The sequence below is a fragment of the Arvicola amphibius genome, chromosome 3 (genome assembly GCF_903992535.2).
Source record: "Arvicola amphibius chromosome 3, mArvAmp1.2, whole genome shotgun sequence".
Classification (NCBI taxonomy): Eukaryota; Metazoa; Chordata; class Mammalia; order Rodentia; family Cricetidae; genus Arvicola; species Arvicola amphibius.
Window position 1 is genome coordinate 132,381,411 of NC_052049.1, and position 20,019 is coordinate 132,401,429.

At 50.9% G+C, this 20,019-nt stretch overlaps 1 protein-coding gene across 1 annotated transcript in view; it reads right to left on the reverse strand.

The window, feature by feature from the left end:
* Positions 1-3,226: 3,226 nt before the first annotated feature.
* Smad6 (SMAD family member 6) overlaps positions 3,227-20,019 on the reverse strand; it is a 73,138-nt gene continuing 56,345 nt past the window's right edge. The window contains 1 exon segment of the mRNA XM_038322894.1: positions 3,227-4,186. Within this exon segment, the coding sequence (XP_038178822.1) occupies positions 3,654-4,186 (533 nt within the window). The 3' untranslated portion in view covers positions 3,227-3,653.

The window sequence follows — 20,019 nt, forward strand, 5'->3', positions numbered from 1 at the left end:
CAACCCTCTTGGGCTGCCATTCGGGTCCCCTGGTAATGTCACTGAATCCTCAACGCGTGCTGGTTCTGAGTGTCACCAGCATGAATTCACATGCCCTTACAGTTCCCAGTACTAGCCAAGCACCTTTACAGATAAGGGAGCCAAAACAGAGGTGGCAAGTAAGTCACTTGCCCATGGTCACTGAGAATAAGGCAGTTACAGCCAGAGACAGCTGGAGGTTTGGTTTTTTGTTGTTACTGTTTTGTTTTGAGATAGGATTTCTCTGTGTAGCTTTGGAGCCTGTCCTGGAACTCGCTCTGTAGGCCAGGTTGGCCTTGAACTCACAGAGATCCTCCTTCCTCTGCCTTTCAAGTGCTATGATTAAAGGCACGTGCCACACCGCCCAGCCTGCACTTGAGTTTTTAGGCCTTTGCCATGTATGGGGTAGGAGACTGTAGGGTGGAGGAGGGCAGGGTCAGAGATGAAGAGGTTTGCAGGACCAGCAGCTCCCTAAAGAGGAATAAAGTGTGCACATGCTGTGTGACTTCAGGCACTCAGACTCCCTCTCTGAACCTCACTTGGAGGCATAAGCACACAGTACTCAGGCCACCATTCCCCATTAAGCCTGCTTTTCTCATTCCGAAATCAGTGGTTGAACCCTAACCCTCAAATATACCCAAAGACAAAGACAGAGGCGGAGATGGGGGCAGTGTGCTGAACGGAAAGAGCCCAGTGGAGGTATTAGCTCTCCTTCAAAAACTTAAGTCCATTTCAGGTGTCCCCTTGGGGCATAAGCTGCTGAGCATCTGTTTGGGGACAGCAAATCCCACCTACCTCTTTTTCTAGGGCTCACAGGGACCAGGCTCTCAGCATTCTCCAAGGACTCGGGCTTTGTTTAGAAGCATCTCTTTGGAGCATGAGTCACCAGATCTTGGGTGGTCTGGGGGTAACCAGGGTGTCACTGCTGGGTACTGGGTTGGAGGCAGCTGCTGCCCGAGATGGCCAACTAGCAACTCGACAAGCTCCAGGGACCCAGCACCCTCACCTGTAACCTGACGGGCTGCAGCACTCAGGCCCTTAGGAGCAAAGGCAGTCACAGAACAAGTGAGCTGGCTTAGCTGGTAATGACACAGGTGGTCAGTCTAAGGACCTGGAACCCACGTGGTGATAGGAGAGTACTCAGGCCTCCCACGCGTGCACACACACAAAACAAACAAACGAACAAACGAATGAATGATAAATGAGTGAATGTCCTTTGAAAGGAAAAGGCAGCTATGGGCTCAGCTGGGTTCAGTCCCCTCCTGCAGTTGGGTCCCTTACCGATGGTCTTCAAGGTCCATTTGCTGCAGGTCTGATGACCCGAGTTTGATCACCGGAACTCATATGATGGAAGGAGTTAACCTACTCCTGCAAATTGACCTCTGACCTCTTCTACATGGATAAAGAAAGTCCAGTGTTGATTGCCTCGTGGGTCCATTTAGAATCCAGCCCACCTTCCACTGCCTGTGGAGCATCAGCCTGGTGCTTTATTCCAGTAATGAGGGTCCCCAGACTCCCTCCCCAGGTTTCGCTGTCTTAGTGACACTGGTTCTGAGTTAGGGGACTCTCTTCAGAGCACAAACCTATGAAAACGTTCCTTCCCTGCTCCCCTATCTCACCCACCCCAAATCCTTGGCTCCAGCCCCCATTGCTCTCTTGGCATCTGTCCCATGAGGTAGAGATCCCAGAAGTGTTCAATTTCACCTCGGCACCCCATACAACTTATTCCTGGACTCACTCATGGCCTGTGGCAGCCCAGAGCCTACACTAAGAATCAGGTACTGACAGCATGTGAGGGAGAGACTGGTGTCTTTAGGATGGGGTCTCAGTAGGGAGGCCCCTGGAAGGATCAACTGTGGTTAGCCCAGGAACACAAGTGGTCTTTGGCATGGGGACAGGATCACCAGAGGTGGGGACAGTCCATGGGTAAATAACACTGGGAAATGAAGTTAAATGATCTGTGATTCCTGTCACCTGCCCTGTCCACAGCACTCCCCTGTAACCACCACACGTGGGGACAGGAAGGGCTCACACGATCAGCAGAAGGCAGCAGAGCTGACGTGATTGTGGGATTCGGTAGCTTCCGGCTTGGTCAGTCCCGTGAACGACTTGCTCTGGGAAAGCCGTGTCATGAGAACTCCGAGGGTTGGACCTTTCGGTGAGGAAGGGGCCCTGTGAGTGGACCCGGAGCAGAGCTTTCAGTTCAGTTAGCCTGAGGCTGCCACAGCTTGGCATAAGCTTTGCACAGCCACCAGAAGCACCTGGCTCCTGTCACGGCAATCACGGGCAAGAAGAAATAGTGGCAATTTAAACTGCTGCGGTGGGCTAATTTACAGACTCCTCGGAGCTCCGTTTGTCCATGTAAGTCTCCAAGAGAAGACACGGAGCCCTTCTGTGAGGATGGCCCCGGAAAACTGCCTTCATACTCTCTGTTCCTACAGTGTGATGGGCCATCCAACCACCAATTGCAAAATGCCCCGTTTTGAATCAGAACCCATATTCTCTACCTTTCATATACCCTTAACACAGCTCATGTGCCAGATTTTAAGTGTGTGTGTGTTCCCAATCAAGGTCCTAAGAGAAACCCTACTCTGGGTCTCAAGATGGGAGGTAGGTCTCCATCGTTCTTCCTCAGACTGTGGTGAGATGGTATTTTCTAGTTTGCTCAGAGCGCTGAGATGTGAGGCAGGGACCTGAGCCTCTCGTCAGACCAGGAAGGAGTCTCTGCTATCAGACAGTCCTGTTCTCTCCTCTCTCTCTCTCTCCTCTCCTCTCCTCTCTCTCTCCTCTCTCTCTCTCTCTCTCTCTCTCCTCTCTCTCTCTCTCTCCTCATCTCTCTCTCTCTCTCTCTCCTCCAGCATTCAGTGGACACGCCCCAGCCTGGACAAGGAGGAACAAGTCCTGGCCTGGTTCTTATGCATAAACAAATCCTCTCTCCTTTTCTTTCCCCCTTCTTTCCTTTGTTCTGCAGCCTAGAACTCCTATATAGCTGCGGACAGCCTTCAAGTACTGATCCTCCTGCCTCCACTTCTCAAGGACTGGGATTACAGGCGTGTGCCGCCACGTCCGAACAGCTCCCTTTTCAGTTGATTCCCTCTGCTCCAAATCCAGTACGCACTGAAACCACGTCCCCATGGCTCCAAGGCCCTACTGAAGTCCTGAGGGTTCCTCTTTGCAAGAAAGATAGCTTAAAAAAAAAAAAAAAAGCTATAATGCAAACACTTTATTATCAAGAGTGACTGGTATTAGTTTTGTCTGGGCATTAATAGTTTAAAAAAACCATACACAAAACCCAGGTTTTCCACCTAGTTCTGCTGTATAATTTTCTTTAAAAAAAGGAAAGAGGGAAAGAAAGAAAAAAATATATCTGTATCGAAAGAATTACAAAGCCAAAGTGCGTCTTTCTAGTTTCTCCATATACACACATTGCACCATATATAAATAATTACGTTGTAAAAATGACTCCATAATTACAAGTATAATATATATTTCCATATAATATATAAAACTTTATATTAAATCTAGGTAGATGATATCTGGGGGGAGGGCGAGGTTGTCCCTGGGGGGGCGTCTCTGGGCGCTGACCCCCGGAGGTGGGGGGGGGGGGGCGCTGCAGCGCAGTGGCAGCCTCGATGCTATCTGTGGTTGTTGAGGAGGATCTCCAGCCAGCAGGGGCAGGAGGTGATGAACTGTCGTGAGTAGCAGGGTCCCCAGCCCTTGGCGAAGCTGATGCGCACGCTGTGTGGGTCGTAGGGGCCGTGGGCGGCGTCTGCGTGCTGCAACAGCCCTGAGCGCTCAAAGTCGAACACCTTGATGGAGTAGCCCGGCGGCACCTTGCGCACGACCAGGGCGCGGCCTCCGGGTGCATCCAGCGTGGGGGAGTTAACGAAGATGGGGTGCTCGCCCCGGTTGTAGGCCCACACGCCGTCTGGCTCCTTGCTGAGCAGGATGCCGAAGCCGATCTTGCTGCGTGTGCGCCGCACCGACTCACTGCGCTGTTCCAGGTTGAGCTGGCCCAGGCAGAAGCCGCTGCCCTGAGGTAGGTCGTAGAAGATGCTGACGGCCTGGTCGTACACCGCATAGAGGCGGCCCACGCGCGTCCGGTGCTCCCAATAAGCCACGCTACACCAGTGGCTCGGCTTGGTGGCATCTGGAGACATGCTTGCATCTGCAGAGCAAGCACAGGAAATGACAAGGTTACTGCGGGTGTGGAAGCTAAGGGAGGCTAGGCAAGGTTTTCCAAGGACAACCAGCATATGTGTACCAACAAGGCCACTGTGTGCCAGACCGTCAAATAACTGATCACACAGTGGGGATTTATCTCTCTTTAAAATATGGGAGTTCGAGGTCAGCCTAGATCTACAGAGCTAGTTCCAGGACAGCTGGGGCTGTTACACAGAGAAACCCAGTCTCGTGGGAAAAACAAAAACAAACAAGCAAACAAAAATCCAAGACATCTTCTGTGTCTGTCTGTATTTATGTGTGGTGGGAATCAAGCTCAGTCCTTCCAGCTAGGTAGCAAGCATCTTTACCAACTGAGCAGTGTGCTCCCCTTCTCCCCACACAAGACGATGAACTATGCCTACTGTGTGCTAGACCCTGGGGTACACAGATATGAACCACATCCAGCTTCTGCCCACTATAATTTTACATCTAGGAGAGATAAACACCAACAAACACAAATAGAACCTATAATCTACCAAGCGAGAGTAGCAATCTTATAAGACCCTGTTTCTAAGGCCACCAGGGGCTGCCCAAGGTGCACAGAGGCCCACCAGGATGTGATTCGAACCCCTTAGTCCAAGACTCCACCCCAGTAGAGCTCCTCAAGGGGCCTCCAGCATAGGACAGGGGTAATTAAGGTAGGGATCTCTTAGAGTAAGGCATGGTTGCATACTTTGCTGGCCTTCGATAAATACGGCTATCTGGCATGGTGGCATGCAATTTCTGTCTCAAGTCCTAGGAGGTGGAAGATGCAGGATGGTTCAAACCAGCTTGGGCAACAGATTGAGGCCCCCATCCCCCCACAAAGAAGGATGCTGAGACTCCCTGCCTGCCTCAGTCTCCCTGTGGTCCTTACCAAGCTGACTTTACAATTCTCCGAGAACCACAGCCACTTCTGAGCAGCATTGCTTGGAGGTTGCTAAGTGCTATTCTGAAAAGTGGGCTTTGCTCTCCAGTGGATGTCGATGTTGTTAGTTCTGAGGAGTGTGCAGCTCCTCTCTGAGCCTCAGCTTTCCCACTGCAGAGCAGAGACCTGTGCTCTGTTCAGGTGGCCTTGAAATGCTGCCCCCACTCAAAGTGGGGGATTTCTACAAGTGTGAGGACCTCATGCAGGCACGTCTGTCTTGGAAGGCGGTCCCAGATCCCAAGCCCTTGCGTATGGCCCACTTTTCAGATGCCAGAGCCTCTGGTAGCCTGTCTTTGCTTTGGGCTCACAGCTCTGAGAGGCAAGCGGGCACCATGACTGCCCAGTGAGGTGACATGACCTGTCGTGCCCGCTTCTGGCCAGGGCCTTCTGAACACAGAACCAAACATTTACCCAACTCTTTCCAGGGAAACTGACCAATGTTCAACCTAAGCCCAGGTGAGCAACCATCACTGGGACCATGAGGCCAGCTCTGCTGCGTCCGTTCAAGTCCTAATTCTCAGCCCTGGGCCCTGGGACACCTTTTCACTCATATAAAGCTGCCTGACTCCTAGCAGGAAACTGCCCAACAGGCCTTTTGTAGGCTGCCACCTTGGGCTGCACAAGGACCCTATGAACAGGCTCTTTGCCTTTTGTCATTCAGGTGCCAGCCAGGTTCCTCCATCTGCTGAGGGCAGTCAATCTTCACACCAGCTAAAAGCTAGGTAAAAGGGGAGCAGGGGACAACAAGGAGATCCTGGCTATGCTCAACTAAGTGTCCTTGGCAAGTGGACTTAAACAGATCAAGCTTGAGTCCATGGCAGATGACCAGGATCAGAAAGATCCAGAACTCCATCCTGCCAAGTCACTGTTCCTCTCTGTACCCATCCACCTGGCACAGGCCTGGGAAACTCAAGGAAAAACAGGGCTATGCTTAGCGGCCATGAGCTTCCAGTACTGCTCACAGACAGCGGGATTTCCTCTAGTGAGCTAGACCAAGTGAGGTCAAGAAGCTAAGTGTAGGAGCCTGAGTATGCTGGGAGCAGAGCCAGGGTGGGTACCAGGCATCTCTGGGCACCTCCTACATAGGTGAGGAAACTGAATCCCAGGTTTCGCACCCCAGAATCTGGAGCCAGCTTCACTGAGGGCACGTGCGTGAGGTGCCAGTGATGAGATGCAGGGCACAAGCCAAGCAAGAATCTCCCGCTGAGCTACACCCAGACCCCAAGTCAACCCGCTAGAGGGCGCTCTTCTCCATCCTCTAGGCCAGTGGTTCTCAACCTACCTAAAGCTGTGACCCTTTATTTAACATAGTTCCTCAAGTTGTGATGACCTTGCGCCCCCCAGCATAAATTTTCATTGCTACTTCATGAATGTAATTTTGCTACTGTTATGAATCGCAATGTTAATATTTTTGGAGATAGAGGCTTGCCAAAGGAGTCTCGACGGCTGCTCTAGGCAGAATGTCTGCCAGGCAGGCTCTTCCTTAAAACTGCACTGGGCCAGTCACTTCCCTTCTGTAAGCCTCAGTTTCCCTATCTGTAATGGCAACTGATCAAAGGGCCTGTGAGTCCTGTAGGCGCTTGCTTCCCTCGCTGACTGAGGGAATGGATTATTATTGGGTACAATGCAGCACCGTGTCCAGCTTCTCATAAAGGAGGGAATGTGCCAGGGGCCGCATGCAGGGGGATGTGGGGGTGGAATCGGGGGAGATACTTTCTCCTTGCCAGCTTCTAGAAGGCTTTGCAACTCAAGTCCAGCTGGACTTGCTGTTTCTCTCAGCTCCCTGCCCTGATCCCTAGCCTGGCCACAGGATCCTTCACAGGGGTGGCTGGTTACCTTATGAGCTGGGGTGAACAGCTCCAGCTGTCTGGCTCTGGATGCCCATGCTGGACCCATCTCCACCCCTTGTGGCTCTTAAGCTAACTGGCTTCCAAATTCCAGAAGGCAGCCAGCCTGCTGCCCTGTATGCCCTCTTTGACCACCCTCTCCGCCTTTAACTCCAGCATCCTCTGGTCCTGGACAAAGGGCCTGCTTGGGTCAGTGACTCTGGGGATGGCCTATTCCTCTACTCCCTACATCTACTCAGGAGCAGAGAAATCTCTCATGTCCTCTCTGGGTCCTCCTCCCCCATCCTTATGACGCTGTGAGCACACTGAGGCAGATGAAGAATATAAACAAAGCACATCATAAGTGTCATGTGCCTAGTTCATGGAAGCCCGCCCTAAAGGTGAGTTCAGCCTCAGGTCTGAGGGCAGCGAAGGGTAGTGGGCATGGACCCTGAGAGTGACCCCTGCCCCATGTCTCAGAGTTCCTCAGAATCATCTTATCTGGTGGAGATACCAAGGTGCCCCTAGAAAGGTGTGTGTGTGTGTGTGCGCGCGCGCGCGTGTGTGTGTGTGTGTGTGTATGTATGTATGTATGTATATATGTACTGTGGAGGGAGGGGGTGAACTCGGGACCTTAGGCATGCTAGGCAAGAGCTCTACCACTGAGCAACACCCCAAACCCACGCCACACTTTAAGAGGGAAATGGGGTGAGGAACAATGGCACAGAACTTATCTCTGCTTTATTTTGTCCTATGAGTACTTATTTTCTAATTCTTTTATTCCCTCCATGAACTAAGGAAAACTTGGTCTAGAGCAGGCCTGTGGGTTCTACAAGTGCAGTTATACCTGGAAGGTGGCACCCGGGCTGCAGGGGGTGGGTGGTGGGGGTGGGGTGTAGAGTGATTGCCTGATGACATGAAGCAGAGAGAGGCAAAACTGGGGCCGGGACCTAAGATCCTTGAGTGAGTCAAACACTTTGAATGACATAGGACAAAGGTTGCAGCCACGTGACTAGCTGTGCAGCCACCAGCAAGCCCCCCCCCCCCCCCCACTGGAGACTTATCAATCACCGAGGGTTCTGCTCACAGGAGGTCGTAGTGGACTTGCTAGAAACGCAAACAGTAAATCAAGCAGTCATTTTGCTCATTGGCTCCGGGCCTGTGGGAACAACCCAGGCAAGGGTATTCAAACTTAGAGGGGCTTCAAGAGGACAGTGGGCCGGAGAGTCCTTTTACACTCTATGAGACACCTTGGTTAGGCCCTGGACTGACACCTGTGGTGACAGACCTGCCCTGTAAGAAAACTGAATAGCTAGAATGAACTGGCTGTGGCTCCCTGCTCACAACCACAGCTCCCAAGAACTCAGTTTTGTGGAGACCTGTCTGCCGTAAACCAGTGTGCCTCAGTTACCGTGAGCGGGCAGGCTGTACCCATGAGCCCACACAGCCCTACTCTCCTCATTGGGGATAGCGTCTCATAGAAAGAACCTTTTCTCTCTGGGGCTCCAAAGCTCTGGTCCTGTCATCTCCCACAGCCACCAGCCTAATTAGGAACCATCTCTTTAATTGCGAATAAATACCGGGGGAGTCAGACCAGAGCAACATCAAAGATGACCGGGGCCTGACCGAAACTCCTGCTCACTCCCATTTCCCCCCTCTGAATCCCTGGCCAGCTCAGGGCCTGGCCTAGTTCCCAGCCCGCTGTGGGTCCCACTGGGAGGGGTGGGTGGGAGGAGGAGAAACACTGGGAGCCCAGCTTTCTTTCTAGTCAGGATCAGTAAACTGCTCCTTTCTCAACAAGGAAGTAACTTCAACTCAGCTCTAAAGGGCTAGCCCCAGCAAGCTCTAAAGGGCTAGCCCCAGCAAGCTCTGGTCATTCCCTTGCCTTGAGCCCTGCTCAGCTATGCACTGACCAGGGATGGGGCAGCCCTTCCAGGAACACAGTTCAGCAAAGAAAGGACCCACCTCCACAGATACACAGCAGTAGGAATCACCCTCACATGCACCTGCTTGCCCAAGGAAGTCACACACAGAAAACCCACTGAAGGCCAGAGACAGGAAGCTCTTGGCAGGCAGAACTGCTGATAGGAAGCACAACAGCAGAGCTGGGTTTGTCTTCATGTTCAAGGCTCCAGGTTCCACCCCCCTCCCCCACACTGCATTAAATAAATAAATAAAAGAAGGAGAAAGAAAAAAAAAAAACAAAAACGAGGGATCAGGATAGTCAGGATAGTTGACAACCTGGGGGGTGGGGTGAGCAGGCAGAGGCTCAAGACTTCCAGGGCAGGAACGAAAGGAACTGGGGTACAGTCTGAGGAGTCATAATCCAAACACTAGGCTAAGCAGGCTTTTGCTGGATGACATCTCCGGTGGTCTCAGCAGGTCCCCAGGTGACAGCCCCCTTGTTGTTTCCCAGAGGCACCCATATTCCTGCCACCAGAGGGTGGTGGCTGCCTGCTCAGAGCACCAGGCAAGAGTCCCAACTAAGCTCCACAGTAGGGCCCAGCCACAGGCTGGCAGGCCTTTCTCGAGACTTCTCTGCCCAGCCAGGGAACCTAGAGACCAACATGTAATTGTGTGTGTGTGTGTGTGTGTGTGTGTGTGTTGAGGGTGGGGGTGGGTACTGGACCTCAAGAGGGCTGGTTGGAGTCTGGAGGAGGCAGGGAGGGTTGAAATCCCAAGAAATGCCTTTAAGCTTCTTCGAATCAGCAATTTTCTGTCAAAACAAAGGGCAGGAGTGCGTTCCTGTGCGCTCCCCCACAGGACCCAGCCAAAGCACGAGCACAGTAAAACTTTTTCCTGCCCTCCCCTTGCCTTTTGGCCACAATGCCCAGGGTGAGCCACCCCAGGAAGGAACCCAAAACATGCCCCTGTTAGATGGCCTCTCAGAGGCCGGTGGGGTGGTCCGTACCCACCATATTCCTAACTTCTGCTGGGCTACACATCCATCTGGGTTACATCCCCTTCCTGACCACCAATTAAAGAAATTTTAAAAAAATAAAGACCGCTCTGCAGTAAACTCCAGGCAAGGGCCAACAAATTCAATTCTTGCAGAGTGCAGAGAAGAGAGACTAGCTCTTCAAAAACCAGAAAGGTGAAGCAACTAGCTCAGGGTCACACAGCAAGTTGCTGGCAGAACTGGAAATAAGCCTAGGGCTTCCTCTAAGCCCTTTGCGTGGGGGCCTCCCCCTCCCCTGGAAAACTACTTTCTTCTGTCCCAAGTCATGCCTGTGGCTTCAAGTTCCCTTCAAACAACCGACAGCTTTTCATCTGCGGCTCCTGGGCCTGGGAGCAATTACGCAGGCCCTGCATCTGGTTAACCTAACACCCCTTTTAAAGCCTTGTTTGCCCATTAGATAAGTAGTTTTTGTTATCAAACTTAGGGGAAGAAGCGAGTTTCCACTGAGCTCTCCTTTGTCCTTTGGAGCCGCAGAAAGGGCTTCAGGTTTTGCAGCCTGTCCAGCAAGCAGTGTTCATTAATGGCCCGCTTTCCTCGCAGGGGAGGGAGCGCCTGTCCTTCCCCCTGGCTGCAGCAGAAAAGCGGGGAAAGAATGCGCTCAGGGCCACGTTAATGGTCAGCAGCTTAGAGCCAGCCAAGCCTCTGCTGAACGCGGTCCAGAAGCCAGCCCAGCTGACAGGGGTTTCCTCCTCCCAGCTCCCACCCACCTTCCCAGCCCCCACCTCAGAGCCAGCACCTCTGCTCCCAGAGGAAGCGCGGCTTCCAAGAGGAAGTTCCTAATCGGTCATTACATCACAGGCGCTCTGGCCACTGCTGCTGCTGGCCCGCACAGGGCCCACCACAGGGGCTCTTTCGACTGTGGGTCTCCAGTCTGGGGACAGAGCGGTCCTCCCGATCCCCAGAGGGCTGCTTGGTTGTTCTGATGGCAGGAGTGTAAAGGATGCAGAGAAGGAGAACCCAGCATGAAGGAGAGGGCCCAGGAGCACTCAAGTCCTCTTGACTGATAACGAGGAGGGCTAACTCGAGGCCCAGAGAGGTGAAGAGGCTTGCCAAGGTCGCAGTAGAAATCAGCAATAGAACTGGGACCAGTCTGATATCTGCTCTATGGGGCAGGGTTTCAAGCATTGGGTCAGGAGCAGGGCAGCGTGCATGCAAACCCCAGCTCTGCCATTCACCAGCAATTGTAACAGTCCCGACAGAAAATATTCTAAAGAGACACTTGTGCCCCTCCCTTTGGCTATCAGACAGTTGTCCCCAAGGAATTGGAATTTCCCCAGGAATCTCATGCTGGGAGCAGGAAAAGGTTGAAGTCTGGTGTCTGTAAGAAGGGGAGCAGAGATTTCACACAGCTCTGACTTGTCTGACCGCCTTGCGTGAGGGCCTGGATCCTAGACAACGGTGGATCAGTGATGGGCAAGACCACCCCTTGGACCAGGACGGCTTAGCTACACATACCTCTTACTATGTGTTTAAACCCGAGCCTCCCGTGTCAGTACCCTGGAGACGGCCTTGGGTGGGTCGTCACTGGACCTCTGTATTTGTTCCTCTTCCCGCTGTGGCAGCGCGGAACACACCACCTTTCTAGGCCTTTCACTGCTCCCTGTCTCTTTAATTGCCTACAGAGGAAGGACAGTGGAGACCAGCTTGTACCCCAAAATGCCAGTAACACTATGCTATCTCAGGCAAGTGTCTTTTTGCCCCCGCTGGTCCTCGGTCTCCTAAACTGTAAAATGGAGGGAGGGGGTGCAATTAGTGGTTACTCCATAGGGCAGTGGGGTCGATTGTAATTGCATCAGATGATGCCTGGCTGGAATTGAGCAACCTGGAAATTAACAGGTATCACTAACTCATGTTTACTAAATCTCAGAATCGCTTAGATTATATTATATAAATAGCCTACATTCAAACTATTTACATCAAATTATATAATGCATAGTTCACAAGGATATTCATGGGGGAATGATGACCATGGCAAAGATAAGATGTGCTAATGGAATCAAGACAAGGAGAAATAATAATAATAATATTAATAATGATAATGGTAACAAATAATAATAAATCAGTCAACATTGAAGGAAGCCTTTACCAATCAGGCAGAGTAAAACAGGTTAAAGACACTACACGGACAAACTGCTAATCCTCTCAGCTCCTCTTGGGTTTAGGTTTTCTGTGTGATGTCTGTTTGTGTGTGTGAACATGTGTGAGGTCAGAGGTCAAACTCAGCTGCTGTCCCTCAGGAGCCATCCACCTTATTTTTTTGAGACAGGGACTCTCATGGAACCTGGAGCTTGCACTAGGCTAGACTAGCTGGCCACAGAGCCCCAGGGACAGGTCTCTGCCTCCCCTGCACTGGGATTGATAGGTATGAGCCACCCTGCCCAGCTTTGATGTGGGCGTCGGGATAGGAACTCAGGTGCTCACACCTGGGCAGCAGGCACTTTCCCAACTGAGCCATCTCCCAGTCCCAGACCCTCCCATTTTCTGATCAAAGAGCTGTGTCAACCTAAGAAGGTTGTGTCCAAAGTCAGCAGCCAGGAAGCTGCAAGATTAGGATCTGATCTCCTGTCTATCTAGGCTTAGAGATGGGGGCTCTTAGTATTATTCCCATGCCTGCTGCCAACCCCAGCAATAGCAAGGATAACATCACAGGCACCATGCCCAAACCTCTAGCTCTGCAGGCTCTAAGATGTTATACGGCCCCCCGCAAAGATGGGATGTTAGAAAAGGGTCCTCTAGCCTGGGATGTAGCTTAGTGGTAGAGAGTTCTTACCCGTGGACTACCTTCCTTCTGGGAGGACAGACAGCTTCTCAAATGCAGCCTCTATCCACTACCCAGAGAACCTGTGCTGGTTCGAAACCATGTGTCCTGTTAGCTTCTCCCTGGCATCCAAATGATCCACTCCTCTAAACCACAGCAGAGAGTGCTTTTGGGGGGTGGGCACAACAGAGGGTGCTGCCCAAGAAGAGGACTACATCCTGCAGCGATGAGCGCGTTATGAGTTCTCTAGCACCCCATTCTTAGGGCAGACCCCAAGAGAGGGGATCCTGCCCCTGAGTGACCCTCTCTGCTGGGACCTTCTTGCTGCTCATTCATACAGTGGTCTGGATTATCCTTAGAGGTGCCATCCAGGAGGGTGCTAGATCCCTCAGGAATATGGTGACCAGCTTTTGAGAGGCCCAACAGGTCCTGTAGGAAGGCCTTCCTTTCTACCTCAGGGTCCTAACCTTGGGCTGCTCAGACTTTGGTCTCTGGTGGAACCAGATGGCAGCCTGGACTGTGCTGGGTACAGTTTCCACTCTTCTATCTCCTGCACAATTAAACAGATTCTGAAAGAAGAACTCCTCTAGCAGTCCTGAGCCAGAATAAGCCTCACCTAGCTCTGCTCTGATTGCTCCCTGCAGGGAAGTCTCCCCAGGAGCCCCAGGCTCAACCCTGGTGGGCCGAGGGACCAGTCAGACAGTACAACATCCATCACACACATCTACAGCCTCTCACCTACAGCATCCCAGTCTTTCCCTGCCAGAGACTACCCAGGAAATCTCTCCCCAGGCTTCAGCCTTGAGCTTGATGGAACACTGCCAGCCACTCTAAAAAGCTACAGGGAGAAAGACTGGTCAGAGCCAGCTCTTCCATGACAGAGAGTGGGGTGGGCAGATGGGGCTAGAGACACAGAATGAAACCCAATAATGACAGCATAAGAAAAGACCACCAAACCCCAGGAGAAGGGAAGTCTTCAGATACCCCCCAGATGAAGCTGGCAGGTGGGGAAGGACTGAAAAAAGTGTACGCAGCAGACACTGAGAGAAACAATTAATAAGTGGGACCTCCTGAAACTGAAAAGCTTCTGTAAAGCAAGGTACACAGTCAAAAAGACAAAATAGCAGCCTACAGAATGGGAAAAGATCTTCACCAACTCCACATCAGATAGAGGTCTGATCTCCAAAATATACAAAGAACTCAAGAAATTGGCCATCAAAAGAACAAATAATCCAATTTTAAAAAATGGAGTACAGACCTAAACAGAGAACTCTCAACAGAGGAATCTAAAATGGCTGAAAGACACTTAAGGAAATGCTCAACATCCTCAGTCATCGGAGAAATGCAAATCAAAACAACTCTGAGATTCCATCTTACACCTGTAAGAATGGCCAAGATCAAAAACACTGATGACAACTTATGCTGGAGAGGTTGTGGGGGAAAGGGAACACTTCTGTATTGCTGGTGGGAGTGAAGCTGGTACAACCCAGTATGGCGATTTCTCAGAAAATTAGGAAACAACCTTCCTCAAGACCCAGCAATACCACTTTTGGGTATATATCCAAAGGATGCTCAATTGTGCCACAAGGACATGTGCTCAACTATGTTCATAGCAGCTTTGTTTGTTATAGCCAGAACCTGGAAACAACCTAAATGCCCCTCGACCGAAGAACAGATAAGGAAAATGTGGTATATTTACACAATGGAGTACTACACAGCAGAAAAAAATAATGACATCTTGAAATTTGCAGGCAAATGGATGGATCTAGAAAACACCATATTGAGTGAGGTAACCCAGACCCAAAAAGACAATTATCACATGTACTCACTCATAAGTAATTTTTAAACATAAAGCAAAGAAAACCAGCCTACAAATCACAATCCCAGAGGACCTAGACAACAATGAGGACCCTAAGAGAGACACACATGGATCTAATCTACATGGGAAGTAGAAAAAGACAAGATCTCCTGAGTAAACTGGGAGCATGGGGACTATGGGAGAGGGCTGAATGGGGGGAGGGGAGAGAAAGGGAGGGGAGCAAAGAAAAATGTAGAGCTCAATAAAATCAATAAAAAAAAAGTTTTTAAAAAAAGTGTGTGCAGTAGAGGAAAGGAGGGAGGGATAAAGGGACGAAAAAGGGAAGAAGGGAGGGATAAAGGGAGGGAGGGAGGGAGGGAGGGAGGGAGGGCCAGGGCGAGCAGCTAAGCAGCTTATGGAATTGGCCTCTTTAGGGAAAGAACCAGTTCCCATCACAAAAGACTCTGACCTTTGTTCCCAATTCCTAGGCCTCTTTTTATTTTACCCCAAGTCAGATGCTAAACCTCAAAGTTTACTTAGCATCTAGGATGGGGAAAGCCTGGCTTTTCTTGTTGCCCCAGGAGAGTCTGGCTAAGAATGGGAAGCTGGGGCCTTTTTCATTCCATGCAGCTCACAAGAGGCTGGGACTGGGTCATCATCTCAAATTCTTTTCTTTTTCTTTTCTTTCTCTTTCTTTCTTTCTTTCTTTCTTTCTTTCTTTCTTTCTTTCTTTCTCTTTCTTTTTTTTTTTGAGACCTGGTCAAATATAAGTCCAGGCCGATCTTCCTCTGCAGCCATGGATGACCTTCTGACCCTCCTGCCTCTACCTCCCAAGTGTAGGAATACCAGTGTGCGCCATGCCCAGTTTATGAAATGCTGGAGATCGAACCCAGGGCCTTGTGCATGCCAGGCAAGCACTCTGCCAACTAAGCCACATCCCCAGCCCATCACCTCAGGTTTTCGATGTCCATGGTCAGCCTGACTTCCCTAGTGGACTTGAGACCACATCAAACAACATCCCCCCCTCTAGGGGTTGGGTGGTTTCCACTTCAGGTTCCCACAGAGGGAGACCTGGAGCATCCCCACGTTTCTCTCATTGACCCACAATAAAGTCATCAAAACAAGTCCCTAAAGCGCCTTCCGGCACCTGCTGCAGCTGGCAGAAGCCCACCCCCTCAGACCGTGCATTTTGAATCCCACCACCCGGTGCACCTCTGTCCACCCATATCTCCATGTATATGGCCATGGGCAGTGAGAAGCGAAGATGGGCCATTCCAAAGAGTTGTGTTTCTTTGAGCCGGTGACTGCATCTCTGAGGGCCCAGGCCGCCTCTCTGATGGGGGACGGGCGACGCAAAATGAAAGTGCAGTGCCCTTTCTTCAGAAATCATTAAAAAAAATTTTTTTTTTGGTTTTTTGAGACAGGGTTTCCCTGTAGTTTCTAGAGCCTGTCCTGGAGCTAGCTCTTGTAGACCAGGCTGGCCTCGAACTCAGAGATCCGCCTGCCTCTGCCTCCCGAGTGCTGGGATTAAAGGCGTGTGCCACCACCGCCCGGCCTAGAAATCATTAAAAATTTTAAGAAGGTGAAGCAAACGTTTAATTAAGCAGGGACGCCTTCTAAGAGGTGATGAAAGTACCCTACGATGGCATGGATCAGCCTTCAGAGCCTTGGCTTCTTCCAGGGGACGTCCCATTCAAAGATGGAGTGGGGCACTGTGGTGCTTGCCTGCAATCCCAGCACTTGAAGGCCCAGGAGTGATACATATTTTAAAAATCCCTGGCTTGGGCGGGGGGGGGGGGTGTCCTCCACTGAAGCAAAAAGCCAAATCCAGCCAAATTAATAAGACCAGGCTTAATAAACAGAGCAAACCAAAGCAGAGTCGAGCACTTCCGGGTGACTCTCGCTCTCAGGAACGGGAGGAAGAGAAATTACCTAGCAGATTTAGGGTCTGGGTCTTAAATACCCTGTAGTGTGTCTTGAGCAGCTCAGGGGGAGGAGCCACCCCTTGGTGGGCTTTTTGAGGGGTGGAGTTTGGGTTGGGGGGCTGAGACAGAGCTGCCACCTAAATTAGGAAGGAAGGCTGCAGGTTCACCTAAAGCTCACAGGTTCCTGACCTGGCAATGGAGAGGCTTTGATTGTCCTGGGTGTCAAGTCTATAAGTGTGGAGGGATAGGGAGGGACACGGATTTGGGTGGCAGAGCTGTTTTTTTTACTTGCCAACACACGAATCCATTTCACAGACTGAGAAACTGAGGCATCTTGAGGTAGCTCCCAGGTGGTCATCTTTATTTAGCTCTGGCTTTAAACACCCTTTCCACAAGACATGGCTGGGATACTACAAAAGACTTGATGTCACTCAAAGGCCCACGAGTTGCCTACCAAAGAGGAAGTGGTTAGGTGACCAGGAATACAACCTGCACCTCCCAGATTAATTAATAATTGGGAGCTGGCCTCCACCCAGGCAGAGTTGGAAATATTCGGTGAACCCAGGGGTAGTTAACTGCAGAGGGCGAAGGAGAAGTTCGCCTTTGCCCGTGACTAAGAGGTAATACACAATGGCCATGATTTACGGGATGGATCACTTGGGAACCTCCTCCATGGCTGACTGGGGCCTAGACTTTAGGAATGCAGATGCCAGCAGCCTACAGACCACAAGTGCCCATGAGGAGGGAGGAGGAAAGGTTGATGGCGGCTTGGCAGGCACCAGTCCTGTGAAAGGGATGTAAGTCACATCCTGGGTGACCTCAGGATAAGGGACTGTGCTGGCCCCCTGCTGGAACTGTGTTTGTAGATGGGGGCTAATACAAAGGCCTCCTGTCTGATCATTCTCACTGGCCAGAATGGTGACACCAAAGCTTAAAGTCTCACTGGAGATGTAGCTCGGTTGATGGAGTTCTTGCCTAGCATGTGTGGGTACAATCCCCAGCACTGCATAAACCAGCAGAGGTAGGTAGCACACACCGATAATCCCAACACTTAGGAATCAGAGGCAGGAGGCTCAGAAGTGCACGGTCACCGCTCAGCTTCATGGCTAATTCAAGAGCAGCCTGGACTATGCAACACTTCTTAGTTCATCCACCCACTTCACCTTACAGAAGATGACGAAGGGACAGACATTCAGACACTGGTGGGAGGACAGAAATGTGGAACACAGGCAAAAACTGTCCCTATGTGTGAGACCCATGCTTCTGTCCATGTCAAGCCTTGGGAGACTCTAAGAAGAAACCACATGGGCTGGGAATGGTGGTGCACACATCTAATCCCAGCACTCAGGAGGCAAAGGCAGATGGATATCTGTGAGTTCAAGGCCAGCCTGGTCTACACAGTGAGTTTCATACAAGCCAAGGATACACAGTGAGATCCTGTTTCAAAAATAAAAAAAAAAAAAAAAGAAAGAAAGAAAGAAAGGAAAGGAAAAAAGAAACCAAGTGACCAGACTTGGTATGAAATCCAAACAGACGAGAAGAGCAGAGTTCCCTGCCGCAGCTTAGTGCACAACCCTAAGATCAACCAGTGTCTTTAATTCCTAAACATAAGAGAGATCTTTCCCTTCAGTAAACTACAAGTTCAAATGGGCACTCTGTGCCACCAGGAAAGAGAAATGGTGGCTGCTATTGGGTGATGTCAAAATCAGGCCAGAATCCAGGTCCTAGACACTCAGGAGGCTGAGGCAGGAGGACAGGGCTGCTGGTTATAGAGAAATCGAATGGATAAAATACATAGGGTCATTAGCAAGAATAATTTGCTGCTGCTGGTAACTGCCATAGAGTGTTGTGGTCACCTTCCTCCACTAGCTCCACACCACACGGTGGTGCCCTGATCTCATCCACAGCTGGTCAATCTATGCATGCCAGAGAATCGGCACCTTAGGGGGACAGTCCAGAAAGCTTCTGCATCTCCTGCTTTACTGTGTGCCTATATCTGCTCCCCACTTCCAGTCCTGGGGAGTCGAACCTAGGAACCCCTGAATGCTAGGCAAGCACTCTACCACCGAGCTATATCCTCAGCCCTCCTTTTACTGTTTCTTTTTAGACAATTTCTCACTTAAATTGCCTAAGGTGACCTGAACTTGTGATCCTCCAGCCTCAACCTCCAGAGTAGCTGGGATTACAGGACACAGGCTATAAGTCCTGCACACACATCTGCAAGCATGTTGCCCTGCCCCACACCCATCTCATGATTGGACCCCAGAGCTCTCTGATGCTCTGAGGACGCAGGGAGACTTTTGTTTTCCCTTCTCCCTAAGCACTGAGGCTTCTGAACATAAAGCACGCATTTTGCCAAAATAAATTATTACGCATGTGCAATAAAGCATCAGTAATTAGGACTCATAAATCCAAGCTTTGTAATAATTCTGAAAGTAGCCGGGTCGAAGTTGAGAAAAAGTTTTGATAAACAAATGCAAAATATAAATACAATTTAGAACAACTGTTTATCTTACTAGCACTATATAAACAGTGCATCCCAGTTACACACTGCGCTCATCTGTCCGAAATGTAGCTCACCAGGGAACTCTCCCAGAAAACATCCCAGCCAGCAGCAGTCTGGGACGGTTAAAAACCGCAAAACCTGGGTTCTTAGTGTCTTTTCCTGTCGCCCCTCACCCCGTCATCCTGAGCTGATGAAGAGACCCTGAGTCGCTAGAGATCTCTATTTGGAAAAGAAGGCAACGGGACAGCTAAACTTCCCTGGCCCTCCTCTGGTAGCCAACGGCCACCCAGAAAACAGTGGGAACTCTTGGCTCTACATGCCACCCAGTTTTCTGTGCCCAGCTTCAAGAAGTAGCATTTCCTAGGGCCTTTGGCCAGGGGACCTTGCCAGCTCAGGCATTCCCACTGAGAGTGGGCAAGGAAACCTTCAGGCATCGGCTGCAGCTAACAACCAAGATGCCCAACTGGTGGCCTCCCTCTGGAGCCACTTACAGATTAGACCTGCTCTCCCCAGGGAAGCTGTGAGTGGACTAAGGTGGTCGGTAAGAAGGCAGAAGAGGGGCGGGTGTGTGTGTGGCTTAGCCAATCAAGAGCCTGTTGTGCAAGCATGAGGACCTGAGTTCAAGCCCCAGCACTCACGCAAAAAGCCAGATGTGGTAGTATATGTACTTGTAATCCCAGCACTGGGGAGACAGAAACAAAAGGATCCCAGAGATTTGATGGCCAAGTCGGTCTTGCTTAGCCAGTGAGCCCCAGGCCAGTGAGGCTTCATCTTGAAAAAACATGTTCCTGAGAAGCCAATATGCAAGGCTGACCTCTAAGACTACATATTTTCCTGCACACGCATCTGCACACATGTAGCCATGGCCCTGGCCATAACATACACACAAGAAGTCAGGGGAGCTGAGGGGCCCACAGACAAACATGGTGCGTGGAGGGGGGTGGCAGGAAGAGGCCCTGTGAGCCTGTGAAGCAGTCAGCTGATAGGGTGCCTTCGTCCTGGCTTGAGAGGGACAGACTGCAAGGCCCCAGAGATGTGGGCAGGGGGCCAAACTGGAAATACCGAAGGCTGTTCCAGCTTGGAGAGGTGGCCCTGCCA